This window comes from Periplaneta americana, chromosome 2 (assembly GCF_040183065.1).
Source record: "Periplaneta americana isolate PAMFEO1 chromosome 2, P.americana_PAMFEO1_priV1, whole genome shotgun sequence".
NCBI classification, from domain to species: Eukaryota; Metazoa; Arthropoda; class Insecta; order Blattodea; family Blattidae; genus Periplaneta; species Periplaneta americana.
Genome location: NC_091118.1, coordinates 193,152,247 through 193,174,959, shown reverse-complemented (window position 1 = coordinate 193,174,959; position 22,713 = coordinate 193,152,247). Strand labels below are relative to the sequence as shown.

The 22,713-nt window shown below is 36.0% G+C and overlaps 1 protein-coding gene across 7 annotated transcripts in view; it reads left to right on the top strand.

The window, feature by feature from the left end:
- Positions 1 to 22,713, top strand: part of Prosap (prosap) — a 427,686-nt gene that overhangs the window by 131,977 nt on the left and 272,996 nt on the right. For all 7 annotated transcript variants that reach the window (XM_069819212.1, XM_069819213.1, XM_069819216.1 and 4 more), the window contains exon 2: positions 19,026 to 19,065. Coding sequence is in view for 5 of the 7 variants with exons in the window: in XM_069819216.1 (XP_069675317.1) it covers positions 19,026 to 19,065 (40 nt within the window). In the remaining 2 variants the exon portion in view is untranslated. The remainder of the gene's footprint in view (positions 1 to 19,025; positions 19,066 to 22,713) is intronic.

Here is a 22,713-nt window from a genome sequence, read left to right as displayed (position 1 = left end):
TAAGAACTGATTTCTACAAGAGTAGTGTAACACAACTGTAGTCTGGAATATAAAATTCTTTCACGTAGTCTCTGCTCAAAAATGTTGTCTGTACAGTATGCTGGTTATAGACGTACCCACTCGCTCTACATAATACGAGCATTGATGCTGGGAACTGGACGTTTTTGGTCCTCACCTTGGTGATCCAGTTGACCGTGGATGTCACCAAGGTGACCGCTCTTTCCGGTTCATTCAGAGATGAGCCGGCCCGGAAGCCGGGGGCGCCCCATTTCCGCGGGTGAACCGTCACTTTGTTACGTGACACCGTGGCGCTTCTCAGTCACTGGGCGTCGTCAGAGCTGCGATATCGCGACCCGACCCGAACCGAGGCCGACAGCGTCTGTCTTCTAGGTGTAACACAGTAGTAACAAATTTGCGATTACACTAAATATGGTACGTAAAATCTCAGAATTAAAATATAGTTGTGTAATATAATAATAATAATAATAATAATAATAATAATAATAATAATAATAATAATAATAATAATAATAATAGATTTATTTATTTATTATTTTGCTAATAATTGTAACATAATAGTACATTATGCAACGAGCCTATAATGAAGATAATTAAGAAGTGAGTATGGATATTTATGAAACGAGCGCAAGTGAGTTTCATAATTTTCATACGAGCTTCTTAATTACCATTATAGGCGAGTTTCATACGACTTTTTATGCTCGACCATATTTCTAACTTGATATTATTAATTTTTGAGCAATGTCCCGTATGTTGTGAGATGTGCGCAGAGGCGAAAGTGTTGATTTTTTCCGAGGAACAGATGTCCACATTGACCTTGCTAGGCCATAAGAACCTACAGAGATAACATTGAAATTAAATTAGACATTGAAAATGGAGATGACAAATTAAATTTATTTGAATATTATTTACAATTAACGCTAATTATTATAGTAATAGAACATAACCTTCTGCGACAGTATTGGATTTCCAGCCTCCGTGACTTTTCGCTAATTCTGTTTCGATTGCATATCCGAGAATAATCGATACTTGCGGTTTTATGACGGTAGAAAGCTGACCTGTCATTGGCTGAACAATTGTAACCTGAGTCGTCATTGGCTAAAAGACCTGACCTTTAATGAGTAGGTGTACTTTAATGACAAGCATTAAAGGCCTGCTACCAGGTGTATAATTACTACATTTCGTCATGGTCGAGCATAAAATATAATATATACAGAAAAAACTTTAGCTCGCCCCTGAAAGAGTAGAACTCGTGCTCAGGGGCGGAATCCTGAATTGAAATTAATAATTATACAATACAATTTGTCTTATGACTACTGTGCAATTATAGCATATAAATTTAAATTTACAATTTTTCAATTTTTATAAAATCTATACATAACTTTTTAAATTTAATACCAGAACTGTTAGAATTGACATATTAGGATATTTAAATATAAATTTGTTATATATTATTGGGCCTAAATTACTACTATGATTAAATACTGTAACAGTGTTGCATTTTGGTTCAAACAATCTTAAAGAATTCATATCTTTTGTTTCATAACTATGAGAATACAATTCAAAATTATTTAGATTTTTATGTATGAATTTTATTAATGCAATATAATAAATTTGTCTTACGTTAAGTACATTAAAGTCTACGAACAAATTTTGAGATGGAAAATCAATAGGTTTATGAAGACATATTTTAATTATTTTCTTCTGTAATAAATAAAGTGGATTAAAATTGGATTTAAATGAGCTACCCCTTCCTATAATTCCGTACATAATTACCGATTGAAATAAAGTTATATATATTGTACTTAATAAACTTGTTGACAAGTAATTCCTCAATAAAACAAAATAATATACTATTTTACGTAATTTATTACAAAGGTAATTAATGTGTTGAAATAGAATTTACCAGAACTATTAGCAGATAGAAAAATTGTACAAATTATGGCGGCGTATTATTTGCAACTACTTATTCATATACGGTAATGAAGGGGATGGACTGAGCGTTTAATCGAAAAGATCAGATGATCTGTACTATAAACGACTTTCATAAATTAAAGGCATAATTCAGCTTCATAATTTCCTCCGCTGTGTTGTGTTTAACATGCTGGATATTGGACCATAAGTTCACTAATTTAAGTCTAGTTATCATCGATGGATTTATAAGGGTCAAGAAAATTCCTTGGTTTGCGAAATAGTGGAATAGTAGAATTTCCTATTGTAGATTTATATAATTTATACAGGGTGATTCACGAGGAAAGGTAGGAAATTTGGGAGATATGGCTCTTTAATTTCACAAAAACTTCTGAGATTCCATTGTACTAGCTTGTATTTAGAGACAGGTAAAGGACAAATTTAAAGTTTATATTCACCTATAAATACATACTTAATACTCTAGCAGTCGAGGTCGATGTTTTCGCACATTTTCAAAGGTACCTCCTCCTTCTTCAATGCACTTGTAAGTTTATTTCAACTCAACAATAGGATTTTATTCTTCCAACAATAATTCCTTTCTACAATTCACCTTAAACGCTCTCGTCAACAATAGGATTTTCACTCAACACAGTATTCGTTATAGCACTCCACTGACGGCAATGGAAATTTACTTGGACTATTACGAACGACAATGAACTGTTAATCTCAACTAATATTTACAAAGCACTATTTACAAATCAGAACTATCAGTTCTCAGTTCACAGTTCTTCTAGCTCAGTCACTCGAGTTCACAGTATCTCGAACCACAGACCTTCAGAGATAGTTCACTGTACTCGAACTCAGGTCCCTCCAACTGCGGTCCACTGCACTCGAACTCAGGTCCCTCCAACTGCGGTCCACTGCACTCGAACTCAGGTCCCTCCAACTGCGGTCCACTGCACTCGAACTCAGGCCTTCGGATGCTGACACAGTTGCGGACGCACACTCGAGTCGAACTCCGGTATACAAGACTGGCTTGCTTGCTCTGGCTTACTCACTGACTGGCTGACTAATCAACTGAAAACTGCCCGAGTTCGCTGGCCTTTCTTCTTTTATAATCACAGCGACGTAGCCTCGAAAGTTCGACGCGTCTCCAGAGATTGCTCTCCAGAACAATCCAGAGCCCTCTCCTCTCTACCAGCACCAGATGCGCGCGCACTCTCCCCTCGTCGCGTAAGCCCTTTCCCCTCTCTTCTCTCCGCCGCGCGCCGTCCCTCAGTGCTCCGTGGAGCCTGTGTCGGCTCACGCGCGCTCTGCTCTCTTGCGGGACGCTGGTCGTGAGTTCGAATCTCACGTCGCTGTCACACACTGTTGCGCTCGGGCATGAATCGTACTCATCGCTCGGGAGAGTTGTACGTGGCTGTTCTTCATGCGGCATGCAGCATCCAAAATACGGTCGATTAGCGCCTCTCTCGTTTTCACCTTCTTTTGGTATACCAAGTCTTTCATCCAATCCCATAGACAGTAAATACTCTTCGATATGGTACTCTTCTCTTCGGAAAGCGTCTTACATATTCAGCGACGGCACGCAAGGAAAATCCATCGCACAAACCATAAACATACACAATATCGGCGTATTCTGCAGTCGAAAATTTATAAGGCATCTTGAAAAACACAACTTAACACTTCCGATAACTATACCTGTGTAACTACTGTACTGTAAGTAGCTGACTGAACTGCTGTGCGATAGTGTATTTGTATTATGCGCGGGATCTATGTCATTACATCAGATAAGGGCAGGCGATTGGACATTTGTAATGTTTGTGAGGTGAATGAACTTATCCACATCGCTCACAATGCAGATTCCAATGTTACGTCATCCATTGCGATCCGTGACCTTGTCTCATATCTCATGTCAGCAGCGTATGGTAACGTCACATTGGCGCGAGACGTTTTACCAAAAAAATGCATCTAGCTCCGCCATCCTTCGAAAACGGACCTATGTTCATATGAACTTTTTCACTCAAAATAGCCTAAGATATCGTATACTAAATTTTTTACCTTTCCTCGTGAATTACCCTGTATACGCTTTATCCTTATTTTTAATTAAATCGCTCAGTTGTAACGCAGATCTCATATGCTGATGTGAAATGAGCCACGGTTTCTGTTTTCCCAAACCTCTCAATTATTTGTATTTATATTTCAATACTTAGCAAAACACTTTTAAAATCCCTGGAAGATATTTTGCATAGAATTTATAAAGTACAGACATGTACTCAAACAGTAGGACAAGGACTGAATGCTGCACAGGTTTGCTATAAATTGTGCGTAAGTTCTTGGTTTCATTTCTTTGAAAGTAGGTAATGACTATTTTACAAGTTGAGAAAAACATCTTAAAGTAACTTCCTATTGCCGGCAGTAGTACTGTGTGAGGGTAAATGCTTGTAATAATACACTAGAAAAAATAGGTAGACCTACTAATATAAGATACAGTACTAGGCCTACATATTTTTTTTTCTCAGCAAAGAAAGAAAGAAAAGAGCGAGAGAAATAGAGTCGAGTAAAGGCTGGTTCACAATAAACCGGGAACGGAAACGAGAACGGAAATAATGTTAAAATAAATGTATTTAATTGTGAGCGTTCACAATTAACTAGTGTGAATGCTCACATTTAAATACATTTATTTTAACAATACAGTGAAACCTGTCTAAAACGGCCATCTGAAGTTACCTTGTAAAATGGCCGTTTTATCAGGTGGCCGATTGACTAAGGTTGCGGTTTTTTATGAATCAGCATAAAAGTACTGAATTTCATTGACTTTTTAGCACTGTGTGCGTACAACAATCGTACATATTAATGTCAGCCTCTTCCATTCTTGCAACTAGCCTTTTCAAAACTCAATTTCTTCGCCCTTGCACACTTGAACCATTCGTAAACGAAATTATTCACATTACTAAACACAGATTCTCTCTTCTTTTTTGGCCACCATACATATTTTCCTCCCATTCTTTTAATATTTCATCTTAATTATACCGTGTATTTGTGTCCTTCCACATTTCAAAATTTCTGCAATTTTTCTCGCAGATGTTCCTTTCTCACTTTCTTCAATCATTTTTCGTTTCACCTCTAAACTTAATATCACTCTAGATTTATTATTAGACATGATTTATCTCTAAAACTAGCGTCACAGTTCCTCTGAATCAACTGAATGAAAAGAAGAAAAATTCGTAAAAGCTGGTCCAAATAGAAAGGGATGGAAAGAGGAGAAAAAAATTAAAAAAAAATTCGAATGGTTAACTACTGACCTAAAACATACTGGGACATTTTCGATAGAAAACGTCCGTGCTTCTATCCTTAAAAAACAAGTAAGAATTTATAGCTGTGCAGGGTCGGAGTGGAAAGTGACAAAAGAGTCATGAAACAGTAACCAACTAACCCCAAGATATGGAGGGTGTACTGTTGTACACTTAGCTATTGTCCTCGTAACATTGCTGTCTGTCCCCTAACCATCGAAAAAATAGGTCAGACAGTATCCGTGAAAAAAATTTTTGTAGAACAGTGACTGTTATAGTCAGGCTCCAATCCAAACAGACCCCGGCCGCTGGCCGAAGTATGAGGTGGCCGCTAAACAAAGAGACAATTTGTATTGATCTTATGGCAAATCCAATTGGTTCCAGAGAAAATTGGCCTTTTGGCCAGGTGGCCGTTTAAATGAAGTGACCGCAAAGGCAGGTTTCACTGTATTTCCGTTCTCGTTCTCGTCGTTTCCGTTCCCGGTTTATTGTGAACTAGCCTTAACCCACTGATCAGTTAATAGGGTGACGGATAATCGAACTTCCTGAAATATATATATGGTCTGATTTTAAAGACGTAGACCTATTCACGTCAAACTGCTTTAGATAGGGCCATATGAATCACCAACACGGAAAATTATATCGTTCGGAGATAGTGTGAAGTATGCCAAGGTAATATTATTTATTTATAAGATAAAGAATAAAGAAGGTGGAAGACAATAGGTTAAGTGTTTTGTGATAAGAGTCTATTTTTGAAGCTGGCTGCTATTTACTAAATACTCCACAAGGCCTTGAAATTTGAAAAGTGAAGCAAAGTATCTTTGTAAATTAAATTCAGGATTATTCAGAAATATAGGACTGTTGTGACGTGAATATGTTAGGAGAAAAAGTAACAAATATTAGGGAAACGCGGAAATTTTACTTGAAACTAGTAATGAGATAGATTTGGAAGTAAATCCCGGAAAAACAAAGTATATGGTTATGTCTCGTGACCAGAACATAATACGAAATGGAAATATAAAAATTTGAAATTCCGCAATGCTTGGGAAAAGTGGCATAAGTCAGTTTCCACAAAATTTTTTTATTAATTTATTGACAACTTACGGAACATCTGCTCGCTTGGGAAAAAGAGACATAAGAAAATCAATTCGACGTAAACCAGTGTGGTGACAGAGTTTTTCCTTCTGCTGTAAAATTAACATTTTTTACTTGTGCCACTTTTCCCGAGCACTACAGAATTAATCCTTTGAAAAGATGTAAAAAATGAAATACCTTGTAGCAACAGTAACAAAAGACACTCGAGTGGAAATTAAACGCAGAATATATATGGGAAATGCCTGTTATTGTTCGGTTGAGAAACTTTTGTTATCTAGTCTGCTGTCAAAAAATCTTAACGTTAGAATTTATAAAACAGTTATATTACCGGTTGTTCTGTATGGTTGTGAAACTTGGACTGTCAGTTTGAGAGAGGAACAGAGATTAAGGATTGAGAATAAGGTTCTTAGGAAAATATTAGGGGCTAAGAGGGATGAAGTTACATGAGAATGGAGAAAGTTACACAACACAGAACTGGACGCATCGTATTCTTCACGTGACATAATTAGGAACATTAAATCCAGAAGTTTGAGATAGGCAGGGCATGTGGCACGTATGAGCGAATCCAGAAATGCATATAGAGTGTTAGTTGGGAGGCCGGAAGGAAAAAGACTGAGGGGCCGGAGGAAAAAATACCTTTGGGGTGGCCGAGACATAGATGGGAAGATAATATTAAAATGGATTTGAGGGAGGTGGGATATGATGGTAGAGACTGGATTAATCTTGCTCAGGATAGGGACCGATGGCTGGCTTATGTGAGGGGGGGGGCAATGAACCTCCGGGTTCCTTAAAAGCCATAAGTAATAATAATAATAATATAATAATAATAATAATAATAATTCATTTTATTTTAACTGGCAGAGTTAAGGCCTTAAAGCCTTCACTTACTCTCAGCCAGATCTACAATTAATACAAATGCGTAAGTAGTAATAATACTAGCCACAACTTCTAGCCATTGTGGGTACACATTGACCTTACGCACATAAGAATACTCTATTCGTCACCAGCAATGAAGAAGTCCCTTCTTTACTCATCTGAGGTGTAGTGTACTGTAATAAAGGAGTTCTCCTTGCGTATGTTTTTTCCTTATTCAATGTGTTTTATGGACTTAGCATGTTTGTATACTTAATCTGCACTGTCGTTCGTTTCCATTACACAAAAGTCCCTCGAGCTCGCAACAATCGCTCAGAGTGGCAACCCTCGACGCGTTACAGCGGCGCAAGAAATTCTGCCGCACCCTCCCGAAGATTTCTGGCGTCTGTTGTGTGACGCCGTGGAGAGCTAGGATCCTATAACTAATTTCTCCTCCTCTACTGAGCCTTCGTAAAGATTGCGATTTCATGGGCCTTCCTTTGGGCGTTGCCCGAATTTTTTTGGGCTTGTTAATGCCTCAATTTGGCATTGCTGGCCATGTGTGTCTTACATTTTAATGCTTAGCTTAGGATTGTTTGCGAGAGACACTTTGATATTTATACAATAAAGACTATATAACCACTCAAGCAGTCTTCTTGGTAGTCCATAAACTGTGGCATTATTTTATCATACCATACCATTATAACTATTGGCCACCGGCGTAGCTCAGGCGGTAGGTCCGTTTGCCTGCTGTTTCGAAGCTGCGCTGTCTTGTATTCGATTCCCGCTTGGGCTAATTACCTGGTTGGGTATTTTCCGAGGTTTTCCGCAACCGTAATCGGAATGTCAGATAATTGAGGTGTTCAGAGCTAAAGTGGATGAAGTCCATGAGACGTAGTTTTGAGATAATAGGACTTAAATTTAAATTGATCTAGTGGATTATCTAATTTCACTGGCAATAATTGTATTGCTCCATTCTCAAATTATAGATTTATAAAACATAAACAATTGTGATGTTAATTGGTGCAGCGCTTTGGTGACTTGATCCACTATGGCTCAGGACATCGTGAACAAATAATCTGAGCCAAAAGTGACTGGTGTCACGTACCGGCGAATGCTTGGAATTAAGACTTGATCCATTAGTGCTCGGAAGAAATCCAATTTCAGAGAATCAGAAAATGAATTAAACTTGGTTTATAAAAATTTGTGACTTGGTACACTTTAGCTCTGAAGGCCTCAATTCATGACTAAAGAACGGATTTCTAGATCCGTACCTATTTTGTTTGCTACGTCCTAGACTTATGTTCAGATATCTCTAGGTTTCATGTACACAGTATCTCCCTTTTAAAATTATTCGATAGGATATAAAATGCCTAAATGAACCATAAACTCCTTTAAATGGCCTAAAAACAATGTTTGTGCCTGAAAAGCGCCTTTTTAGTATTTTGCGTATATTTAAAATAAAAATACCGGTACTAAAAATGCAAAAATGCTAAAAGAAATTACAAAAATAATTATTTAAAGTGTAAAAAATTTTCCAGACACACACTAATCTTGCAGGCTCATTCCATATTGGTCATAGAAGGGAAGAGAATTTCCTGGAACCGAAGTTCGTTTGGTAAAGTTCATCTTAGCATAAAAATGGCTGGTAGGTTGTTCAGGTTAGGTGAGAGCTTATAAATTAATATTCTCGTTTTGCGGAATGAAACTCTAATCAACAATCTATCTCTTTCACTGAAAGAATTTGAGTCTTCGATTTAGTAGCAATCATTGCCAGCACCATTTGAAGACCTCCCTCAAAGAAGGTTGTATATCAACGGCTTTTGCATATGACATACAACCTTCTTTGAGGGAGGTCTTCATTTCTTTGTACATACTCAGAAACAAAATTTGGGCATATGCATTAAACAAGAGCGCCTAAATGTATGCTACTTGTTGACAGTCTTGCGAAGCCTGTTGCCTACATAGAAGAGGACTGCTACCAAGACTCGACCCATTTTTTAATTCCGTCTCTGTACATAAATTCCAGCTAAAATAAAATGTTTACTAAAATTAAAATTATTAATTGTTAATTTTATATAAACTCCTGGAAGTCCTAAATTGGATTTTATATTCTCGTTTTTAGCACCTAGAAATCAGTTCCCTATTCATGACGAATATTTGGCTTTATCTCCCCAAGTAGCATTTTCCTAGAAATAACTTAGTAACTGATAAAGCGTCGTTAAGTAAGTTATTAAAATTACAACTGTTTACATTCGTTAAACTTTTTACAATTAACGATATATTATTGTTTTGCTAAAATTATTATATTCAATATATTTGTCGTGTCCGGATAAATTTACGGACAGATAATAAATATGTAGAAAGACTGTCCAATAATAATTCAGAATAAATACTGTACTATGCATACACGGAGAAACGGCATTTCGGGAACTTATTAGGCCTATATATTTTAAATTAATATTTTGGAAACTTGAATTTCCTCGAAAATCTCAACATCCAGTTCAGGAAAAAATATGTGGATAAGTTCGTGCTCTATGACAGTACTTGGTCCATCGCTGTGGAGTAACAGTTAGCACTTCTGACCGTGAAACGAGCGGGTCAGGTTTCAAATCTTGGTTGGGACTTTTTCCGGGATTTTCCTCCAACAAATTGAAGCGGAAGTGCTGGCTAATTTTCGGTATTGGACCTCGGATTCATTTCGCCTTCATTAATTCGCATATCATCATCATCATCATCATCATCATCATCATCATCATCGTCGTCGTCGTCGTCCATCCGTCGCCCTAAGTATAGCTCTGGCCTTCTGTGCCCGAGGTTGCGGGTTCGATCCCGGCCCAGGTGTGCTTAAATGCGACAGACTCATGTCACTAGGCATGTAAAAAAACTGCGGGACAAAATTCCGGCACACCGGCAACGCTGATATAACCTCTGCAATTGCGAGCGTCGTTAAATAAACCATATTTATATTATCCATCCATCCATACCATAGCCCAAGTTAAGTTAACGGTGCGGTGTGCTGTACTTGTACAAGAGCGCGGCCGTTCGGCTACTCACTCATTCACAGAACAGAAGTGTAAGTACAATTAAGCCTCACGCTGGAGTGTAAAGGCCCATTCACAATGAAAATTAAACATAACCGTAACATAAACACACAAGTTTGCGGCCAGGCTACCAAATGGGATCATTCACAATGATTCACATAAGCATTGACATAAACATTACCGTAAGACGTTAACATGAAAGTTTGCAAACTCCAAACTTTCATGCTTATGCTTACGTGATTTGCAAACAGAACACAATCGTGGAGCGCTGAAGTATACGACAGAATATGAGGAAATGGCGTCGTTGTTATGTTTCCATGGTTACCAAGTATGTTTTCTGTTATGTTTATGTTCCCATCGTGAATGATGGTGTGACTTCTTTATTTTACCGTAACGTTTATGTTCTTAAGTTAACGCTTACGTTGTATTTAATTTTCATTGTGAATGAGCCTTAAGCCTTTGGGTCATTCCTCCGTACAAGAGGGAGAGGAAAAAAAAAAGCCAGTGTTTCTCAACCGTTTTGATGACGATTACATTACTCACATTACTTAAATGCGGCTCCTGCCCTGACCTAATGGTATCAAATTAAAAAGGATACGGTTTAATTATATTGTTATTTAACGCAAAATATTTGGATGTTACAATTTTCATAGAGCAAATTTCATTACCGATACTCTTATCTGGTTGAGTGGAAGAGAAGACTTTACGGCCTTAACTCTGTCAGAATAAATAAAGCATTATTATTACTACTACTACTATTATTATTATTATTATTATTATTATTATTATTATTATTATTATTTTATTCGCGGTTTACCATTAACTGCTCTTGGGACCCTCAGAGTGTCGTGCTCCACTCTCCGCCCCCTCTCCTCGGCACTGATATACGAGCGTCATACCTTGACTTGCGTTACAAAATAAACGCTGGTTCGAGTCCTCATGGTTAAAGAATTTTCTCGTGACCACACAATACCTCCGTACTACAGTACATAGTGAGGACCACGTAACTGTAGTTTCTAAAAATCTAATTTGGCTGTCTCTTCAGTGTTGCCAACTAATACCAGATATCACCAAAGATGATAAAATCACAATGTTACGTATTGAAGTAATAATAATAATAATAATAATAATAATAATAATAATAATAATAATAATAATATCGTATTAACAATGACAATGTCTTGCTTATTTACCACATCTCATCCACACCTGTGGAGTAACGGTCAGCGCGTCTGGCTGCGAAACCAGGTGGCCCGGGTTCGAATCCCGGTCGGGGCAAGTTACCTGGTTGAGGTTTTTTCCGGGGTTTTCCCTCAACCCAATATGAGCGGGTGCTGGGTAACTTTCGGTGCTGGACCCCGGACTCATTTCACCGGCATTATCACCTTCATATCATTCAGACGCTAAATAACCTAGATGTTGATACAGCGTCGTAAAATAACCCAATAATAATAAAAATTGTTGCGAGGTGTTCCCTAAATGCTTCAATAGTTTATGATATAGTATATTTTCCTCTGGGACTTCTCGCATATTATGTTGATATAATTAGGATTAGCATGATCTAATATTAAAATCTATTTTGTCTGGGAACATTAAATTCTTTGCTTTGACTAAACAGTTTACGATTCATGAGACCTAACCTAGAAATATATTTACTTGCTTGCATTTTCATCAGTTTCCTTTACTGCAAACCGAAATTGTTGCTGCCAACATAACAGTTTGTCAGTACCCGAAATTCGAAATGATGTTGGTAAAAGAAAATTCAACCTGAGAGCTAGAAAATCACTGTAATCCACTAGCATATGTAGTATTAGGGGAAGAATGGTTAGGTTTCACCATTACGGTATTAAGTAAAGTGATCCGGACTATAATTGGGTGATTATTCACCTCTGCCGAGGCATTTACAGGAGTTCAGCAGTTGGCTGACCTTCCTTGGCCCTCCATGGGCTGTCGCGGCACGGTTGACAAATTCGAGTCTGACGTTGGTTAGTCCAGTCCAGTGAGTTAAGTGCAGTCAGTTGTCATCCACCGCGCGCCAAGTCTAATAACTCGAGGTCGGTGCAGTGAGTCACGTCATTCAGTGACAGCTGACAGCTAGAAGATTCTGCGAGATTTGTGATGGGGAAGAAGCTCTGGGCCGGATTTTCTTGGAGCATTTCTGTTTTCGCGTCATTTCTCTGATAGTTTTACGTCACCGCCTCTGAATTTCGTCTAAAAGTGGAGAGGACAGGTGGATGAAGTGATTACTATTACTATTACAAATCCAGAATAAAAGTGGCGGCCCGGATGTGAGTGATGTTGGTGTTGATGGAAACTGATTTCTCTTCCTCCATACGAGGAAATGATAGCTGCGATTTGATGCATCCTATATCTGTTTTGGTACATCACTCAGCCTCAAACACATTTATCGTCGTTTTAAGCCGTGTTGTGTGTAAACAAGGGAGATGGGTTTTGAGAGACGCATTTTTCATAACTCTTGTTGATGTATGCCGGCAGTCCTATGCGTACTTCTTTTTCCCGTTCCGCAGTTTTCGAAGATCGATGTGAAAATGTGTTGTTTATTGTGCAGGGAGAAAACGCAGTTAATGTTCATTAGAATTGTTTATAAATACGTGATGTACTTCGAGCGAACCATTTTCCCATCAGAATGTAAATACACGATTATTGCAAAAAATAAATATTAATGTGCCTTTTTATATGTGCATGCATAACATATTTGTAGGAACACGCTTGGGCACGTGTATACGGTGTAGGCTATTATGTACCAGTGGCGTAGCGTCAATTAAACTAAAAAGCTTAGCTTCCCCAGTTAATAATAATTTCATAATAAACCTACAGTTTATGGAGAAAATTATTTATTAATTTCAATAGAATTTATATTTACGCGTTAAATATTGTGATGCGGCAGCGCAGGATGATTTGTGATGCAGCAGTAAACAAGAAGCCTGCACACACCAGCTTCCAAGCAGACTGGTTTCTTCTGTGTAATCCACCCCGCAGATTTTCCATCCCTTTCTAACTAAACTACCCTAGTCTCAAGGCTCGCAAGAAGCTAGCTTTAACATTTAAAATAAGTAGTTTCCGAGTTATCCCTTTTCGTCAGTTGTGTTCAGTTGAAGTGTTAGTGTGCATTATGGCTGATATAATAAATAATGAACGAAATAACAGATCCTGACACTAATTTACTTGAATTTTTTTTAGGACAATTGTATTATCAAGACTGACTTACGAACAAAAGTGTGATTTAAAAAACAAATGACCGACTCCCTTGCTGTAAATGAAGGACACAACCAAAAGACAGACGCATACTTATGTAATGATACTAATACTGTATCTATTGACCGTTAATATTGTGATTTCTCTAAGTATGACAGGGAGTGAGCTAATGTTATACGTTTACGTGTCTATTTGTTAAGAGATATGTGTAAACCGTGAAATCATATTTTACTACGTACCATTTGAGGTCACGCCTTATTGGTTTTATTTACGAGGTTCCAACCAATCTTCGACTGCTGACTTGGCATTGACTACAATTTATTTTAAGACTGTATTTTTGTAATACGTTTTCTCATATTGCATGAAAGACAACTTGAGTTAGCTTCCCCTGCTCAAAATTTCATGCTACGCCACTGTTACGTACTACCGCACATTCTTTAGCACATAACTTACGTATTTGTTTTCGAACGTAATATAGGCTATACTAACTTCTTTCGCACATACATGCATACGTAGGCGTACGTACTAACGTACTTCGGTACGTACACAGGTACATGCATGCATACATTCATACATTAGTGCCCTGCAATGTTCGAACATGAGGGACAGTCAAAATATTACAAAATTCGTCTTATTCCACAAGAAAAACTAATCGCAAGATATGTGCAAAAATCCTGCAGCAGTTGAAACATGAAGGGGTGGAAGTGGAGGACAGCGAATTTTTTTATAACGAAGTCGACCAAACATGACAGACCACTTTCTGCAAGGCGGACATCGGCGAATATCGAACTTCGCCATACTCGACGAACTTGAACCTAACATGGCTCCTGAAATGCACGACGTTGACATATGGAAGGAACAATACTGGGTCCAAAACAGAGGACTGAGAAATACCGCCACAAATATGTAGGTATAATCTTATAAAAACAACTGGCTTCCATACGCTAAGTCTCCTTCGGAAGACTTCGGTTCATTCTATTAGGTTTACATGTGGACGAATCTTTTATACATGGCTCCGCTGTTTTACTTTTGCTTTGTTTGTTTGTTGCCTTTTCTGTGTGTTAGTAGATCAAGCGTTGTAACTAGAGCCCGGATGTTTGGCAAAATGCCTTTTTTTACTAGGTGGAAGTAAATCATTATTTGTATATATATAAATGTGATTCGGAGTAAATCAAAGTGATAGGGCCGATTTTTACTTTGCCTGTTTTGCCTTTTGAAGTGTTTTTTTTTACTAATAAATGCCTTTTTTTGTCATTTTAAAGCAATATTTCTTGTTTATTTGCAATTTTCTAATTAATTGTAATGTATTATCGCCGCGCTCTCATGGTTGACATTCGGCAGGTCTTTGAGCGGCCTCGTGCATAACATTCGGCAGGCCTTTGAAATTTAATTGCATTATTGTTTTCAATTTCTTATGTCGCCGCTCCAATCACTCGCCCAATTTCAATATTGCAACCAATAAGCTGCTTCCATTATAAAATGACACCTACTTGTCTAATCCACATGGACTAAAACCGAGGTTGCAATGTCTTGTGCTGAGGACGAACATTAAGGTATGTGATTAAAAATTATTATTAAAGAGTTATTATTAAGAGTTAAGAATGTCAACGTACTCGTATATGAAATAATAATAATAATAGCCATTTAACAATATAACAAACTAGTGCTTATTATTATCGAGGAAGTAGACGTGACAACGTGACGCTTAGAGTGAAACCTACAGAGCAACAATCGGTCGACAAAATTATGTTTTAAAAGTACACCGCACGTTATTATATGATGCTGACATGTTAACCATGAGAGCGCGGCGATAATAATGTGTATGAAATTTAAATATTTGAAACAATAACTAACTTTACTAACAACAGTAAATAAAAGTAATTTATTTCGGTGCTTAATCTGCTAATAATCGTGCTTTAATACTGTTGGTGTAATATGAATAATGATCGACAATCCACAGTTACAAGTATAATATTGTCATGTCTTCACGTTATCAACAATCAGCTTTGCAATTTTAAACATTAAGCTCGTTCTCATAGAAGTTGTCACGTAGCATTTTCAATTGTTTGCTTTCATGTTTTTAAATCTTACTGTTCCAATTTTGTGCTACACGTGTTTATTATTTTTTTTGGGGCAAGGGTTTTTGGCGGATTCCTTTATGTCTCTGTTCATGTATTTTAAAATTTTATATGTATTGGGTTTCATTTTATAAATGTCAGTTTCTAAAAAAGATATAAACTCTTTCCATGATTGCCTGTGTCGTTTTCTAATTTCTTTGTTGAACAATGCATTACCAAAGAACTACAAGAAGCATTAAAGAAGACGAAAAATAGTAAATCACCTGGAGAAGATAACCTAAATTCAGAATTGTATAAATATGCAGGAGATCTATTTCAAGAAAGATTACTAAGATTTCTAAACAGAATATATCTGACTGCCACTTTACCGGAAGAATGGAAAAATAGTGTAATTATTCCCATATATAAAACAGGAGATAAACAGAATGTTGAAAACTATAGAGGGATTAGTATCCTCAACACATGTTATAAGATATTTAGTAGGATTTTAAATGAAAAATTAAAAAAACATGCTGAAACTTTCCTTCTGGAGTGTCAAAATGGCTTTAGAAAAGGAAGATCATGTGTAGATCCATTATTTAGTATGAAACTATTGTTAGAAAAAAGAAGAGAATTTAATTTAGAAACCCATATAGCTTTTATTGATTTTGTGAAAGCTTTTGATAAAGTCCGAAGAGACCTTTTATTTGACATATTACAAGAAAAAAATATTCCAAATTTGCTATTGCAAAATATAATAGAAATCTACACAGACAGCAAAATAAGTGTCAAAATAAATAACTGTATATCCGAAAGAAAATTAGTTAATAATGGAGTTCGACAAGGTTGTCCACTATCACCAACTTTATTTAATATTTATATAAATGAAATTATTTTAAAATGGAACCAAATCTACACATCAGGAATCAAAATAACCAGTGCTCTAACATTAAATACCTTACTCTATGCCGATGATCAAGTCATAATTTCCAATTCAGAGGATAATTTACAAAGAGGATTGTATACATTAAATAAAATATTAAAAGATTTTGGGATGGAAATTTCAGCACAAAAATCAAAAGTAATGGCATTTTTAGGACAAGACCCAGTCAGAAGTAAGATAATACACAATAACAAATGCCTCGAACAAGTGCAAAATTTCAATTATCTGGGTTGTGAAATATCTTGTCAAAATGAAAAAGATGTGAACAAGAAAATTACCAAATTTACACAAATTCTAGGAATAATAAACAATGCATTAAAAGCTAAATTAGTACAAAAATCTACAAGAATAAAAATATATAATACACTAGCATTACCCACCCTTTTATACGGAAGCGAGATTTGGTCATTAAATAAAAAAGACATGAACAGAATCAAAGCAACGGAAATGAAATTTTTGAGGAGGACAGCAGGATAGACTGCTAGATGGGGCCGAAACAGGTCTACAGAGGCCTAATTCGTGAAGGATGATGATGATGATGATGATGATGATGATGATGATGTGTTTATTATTGTAGGAGAAAGAAATTTGAGTGAGGAACAGTCAGTTATTGTCGGGTGATATAAGGTATAAGATCGTTTAGTTAGAATGCCTAAATTCGGTAAACCATTGCAAAGTAAACTTCATGCTTACCTTAGTGAATTTGGTGCTCATTCGTTTTCAACCGATGGAACAGTTTTATTATGTAAGGTTTGTAAAAAGACAGTTAATCACGAAAAAAAAGTATTTTGTAAGTCAACATGTGTCACCTAGGAAGTAGATATGAGAGTTATGTTGATATAATTTAAAGTTATTGCAAAATATATTATGCCTTTTTTTTAATGTATGTCTTTTTCAAAGATTATTGTGCCTTTTTTACGTTTTATTGCATTTTTTGTCTGCCTGTTTTAACTGTTGTAAATACCTAAACCTCTGGGCTCTATATAGCATAACTAATCTACAACAAAGATATTTCGTGTTTTTTTTTTCTGTCTCTTTGTAGATCAAGTGTTATGTTAAACCTAACTAGTCTATAACAGAAATATATTCAAGAGGTAAATTAGGTTCAAAATTAATATCCTTTCCCTAGTCGTGTGAACTAGGCGCTGCCCGAAGTAGACTTAGGACTTAGACAAATACATATATTAGTGTATATCTATTAGTAAATTAATTTGTTTTATATAAATGCTGCAAATACACAAATTTTTCACATTTATTTTCAGTAAAGAATACCAGAATTTTGAAAGTTATTTTCTTCCATAATAATGAAACATACTCCCTCTGAATGTTTTTTTTTTTTTTGCCAAATACTTTTTCTTGAAATTATCCACCTTCAGGTTTTGAGTTTCAACGCGAAAACGCAAGTAACAATGTCAGAACGATCAGTGGGTTTTTCATGTGGGACTAAATGATAGCTAATTCAGGTCATTGTGCAAAAGTTAAAAAAATGTCAGGTTTGCTATGCTTTCGAACAATAAACATAGCATCTTGGTATAGCTGCTGCATGGAGAGCTTGAAATGTAGAGGGTAAAATCAGATCTCTTAAGATCTTGCTGAAATGATCGGGAGACTACAAAATTTTCTAGGTCCCTTATTTTATCAGTAAATAATACCTTTTGGTTTTTCCTTAGGAACTGTAATTTTTGCGCTCTCTCGAGCTAATACCGAAGAGAATGACGCATATAAATATCTACACCACACCGCCATTAAGTATATGAAAAAGACCCAACCCCACTTGATTAATAACTATAAAGATACTTCATTTTTAATAACAATATTATTATCTTACGTAAGTTTTGTAGTTATATACTACATAGCCGCCATTCAGTAAATTATAGAAATGAAGATCTGATTTCATATAATCTCTACATCTACTTATATAACCCCAAACGTTTCACTTTCATGTCATCAATATAGCATTAATACGTATAATTAATGGAAAATAGTCGCATCATGGCATTAACTATAATAATATTTCATTTATAATGGTAATAATGTCATCAAACCATCTCAAATTTTGTAGATTTTAATATCCAGTACACAGCTGTACTCTTAAAATTACACATCGCAGAATCAGACCTGTAAATTATTTTTAGTAAGCCTTGAAGCGTTTAATAACCAATTGAATTTGAGCTCTAAATAATCTAAATAGCCTATTGTTTATTGTAGACTAGTGTGTGTTTTGTTTTATTCTGAAACGATGCAATTTGTTCTCAAAACTGACGAAAGATGGATTTTGGAAAACATGAAAATTATGTAGGAAAACTAACGCTTCACTGAAAGTTACTATTTTTCTGAAAAAGGTCGGGTTCCAAGCTTCAAAATGAGGGGTCATTTATTAAAATCCGTTCAGCCGTTTTCCCGTAATTTCCATTACCAGTTCAAATTAGTATATATATAGATTTCATGATATTGATATTTGTATCCATCCATTACTGCAATGACAACGGAAAGATCTAATGGTGAAAGTGATGATTATAGCATTAGTTAGTCTATTATAAATAAGGTAGTGGTCAAACCGTCGCCTTGTACTGATGAACTGTGCTTGATTTTGCAGATGCGGCCCGGGAGTGAAGAGCGGCCAACGCTTCAGTAACGTGAGTACCGCCATTCTCATATTATAGATTGTCAGCTGTTAGCAGTTGTACGCTCATTACGCCCCCCTGATTGCCGTTGCGTCGAAAGATGGCTGTTACTGCTGCGCTCATATCTGTGATGCTTGCACCTTTATGGACGCATTATTCTATTATTCAGATTTGCACGCGAATGGGGATGTTAATGCTTGTCGTAAGTTGATTTTGGCTGGTTTATATGCGAAACAAGATAGTCAATTGTCCGCGACAATTGACGTACGTTCTTTTGTTTTCACTCTTTCATACGAGTCATAAAGAGAATTTATTGTGAAGCAAAAAAGCTATTTTCACGTAAATACGAATTTTTTTTTACACTCGTGATACAGAGAGGTGGATTTTGGCAAGCTGTGTACAGTGATTTCTGTTAACTAGTGGAGTGTGTTTGCTCATATTCAGTACCTGCAAATGAGTTCATCCGGGAATGGCACACGTGAAATAATGATTTTATTAACTGGATTATTTCGTTCATGTACACAAGCGCTCACAGATATCTAACCCTACTAATCGATAGTGATTGATAATTTGTTGGTGTAAGTGTGGCTTCTTTAGTTATTACCAGGGAAAGGATTTATATGTAAATACATATTTACTTATAAAGCTAATATAATTTATATTTTGCATTATCTTTATGTTTCACAATGTGTAGGGTTGAAAAATCCTACTTTTATTTTCCATATTTTTCCATATTTTAGAGTTTAGTACATATTTTCGTTAATTTCCATATATTTTCCATATTTCATATAAAACAGTCCATATTATATTAGGTTTAACAATAAAACAAAACAAAATTCCATTAACTTTTAAAAATACATTTCAACAATAGAGATTTAAACACATGTTCAGTAATCCCTTTAACATCAGAGTTATTTGAAAATTAGCAGTCCTATCAACAATGGGAAAGTAAGTTACAAAACTGTATTAATTTAATTTAAAATTTTTAACAGACTTCAGTTGTGCAGCTCAACAGTTAAATGCCAGTCAGAGTACACATAGGTTTAGTTTTGTAAATCATACTATAAAGACGGTAAATATGCCAAAAGTACGTCATTCAGTCAATTTAAAATCAAAACTAACAAGTTACATTTCAGAATTTAAAGAAGATGGTTTATCAACTGACAATAAAATATTATTTTGTAATTTGTGTCAGTGTGCAGTATCATCTACACAAAAGTTCCTGGTGCAACAACACATTACAACTAGTAAACATCAGGCCAACAAACAACTAAATTCCAAGCAGAGACAATTGTTTTTAACACAACCAACAACATCGAATGTAAGATCTGAGTTTAACATCGACCTGTGCCGTTCTCTCATCTCTGCTGATATTCCTCTCTACAAACTAAAGAATAAGGTCTTCAGGGAATTCCTTGAAAAATATACTCAACATACAATCCCGGATGAGTCAACACTTAGGAAGACGTATGCTCCATCCATCTACGATGAGACAATACAGAAGATAAGAGATGAAATTAAAGATAGTTCAATTTGGGTTTCCATTGATGAGACTCCCGACAAAGAAGGTACACTTGTTGGTAATGTAGTTATCGGTTTGTTAAGTGAACAATATTCTGAACGAATTCTTTTACATTGTGATGTTCTAGAAAAGTGCAATAACAAAACTATAGTTAAACTGTTCAACGAAGCTATGGGTATCCTGTGGCCAAAGGGTATTATGTACGATAATGTGTTATTCTTTATTAGCGATGCTGCCCCTTATATGGTCAAAGCTGGACAAGCATTATCTGTTGTATATCCTAAATTGACTCATTTTACTTGTGTGGCGCATGCATTTCATCGTGTGGCAGAAGTGGTCAGAGACAATTTCCCTAAAGTAGATTTGTTGATTTCATCAGTGAAAAAAGTATTTCTCAAAGCTCCCAGTAGAGTTAACGTGTTGAAAGAAATGTACCCTGAAATTCCATTGCCACCAAAGCCAATTTTAACTAGATGGGGTACATGGCTAGAAGCAGTTGAATATTATGCCGAACATATAGACTCTATTAACAATGTTCTCCTTGCATTGGACTCTGAAGATGCAGTCTCAATTGATACTGCGAAAACAGTTACCTGTGACATAAGTGTGAAGAATGACTTAGCTCACATTCAGCATACATTTTCATGCATCATAAAAACGCTCAAAAGTCTCCAAAATAGGCACCTTTCACTATCTGAAAGTTTTGAAATTATAAATAGTACTGTGGAACAACTGAATCGTGGTAGAGGTAAAGTTGCAGATGCAGTAAGAGCTAAGGTGGACACTGTACTTTCAAAAAACCCTGGATATGAAGAACTACAAAAGGTTGTTGCTGTGATGAGTGGTGAATCAACAGTGAAGATTAACTTGGACTTATCCCCAGCAGACATTGTGAAATTGAATTATGTACCAGTTACTTCTTGTGACGTCGAACGCTCTTTTAGTCAGTATAAATCTATCCTCAGAGACAATAGAAGAAGATTCACTTTTCAGCACTTGAAAGAAATGTTTGTAACCTATTGTTATGGTAACAGACAATAAAAATTGTGTTTTGTTGAAACTACATTGGAAGATAAGGTACGTCCATTATATTTTTTGTTTAGTTTGATTAAAATGTACCAATATTTAACGTACATAGTCATTTTTTTTATAATTTTAAGTCCATATTTAATTCCATATTTTGGTAAAAATCCATATTTAATTCCATATTTTGGTAAAAATAACTACATATATATTTACATATTTCATATATTTTTAGTCCATATAAATCCGTTCCCTGGTTATTACTTCTATGAATAGATGGCAAGACAATAGTCAGTGTTGCCAATCGTACATAAATATACCCGCATTATAGAATTCAATATTTTATCCCGCTCTGCTGATTGTAAAACAACATTGGGTTTAGCTAGTTATGAGAATAATTTATGCTTAATCTAAATCATAATTTTCCCCGACACTATTTTATCGGATCAAAAATGGTACTACCTATTGAGAACAAGCGGAACTATTTCAAAGTTTGTCATTTTGTAATAGGCTATATTTGGTTCTGACTTATCCTGTAGTTAGAAATTTCACTTATACAATCATAAAATCGTATGTCGGATATCCAGTGTGCCAATGCACCAATGGAATTTAAGAATCCGTTGAATTCAACCAATTAGAGCAGCGTTTCTCAAACTATGGTCCGCGGACCACCTGTGGTCCTCGAGGTCTGTCCTTGTGGTCCTTCAAAAAAGACAGAAGAAAAAATACAATTCAAACGAATTGTGTATTACACTATAGCTTAAAATCTCAGAGTTTGGAAATGACACATGGCAATCGAATTTCACTTTTTCTCCCAGTACTGCATTTAATGAAATTTATTACCCTACCCGTCTATCGACTTCCCACTCTACTTTCAGCAACAAAAGAGGGATTTAAAGCAGTGGTGTTTCTCGACATCTTTTCCCTGCACATCTGGCGCTGCGCCTGTAACCCAGCCAGGGACCACACGAATTCATAACAGAGGACCAAAGTACCGAACCTTAATTCAATTTTAAAATATAAATATAGGCCTATTGGTATTAAAATATGCTACGAAAATGATAAATTTGCTTTCGAAGGGAACAAAAGTAAGGTGGTCCGCGGAACTGTTCCAC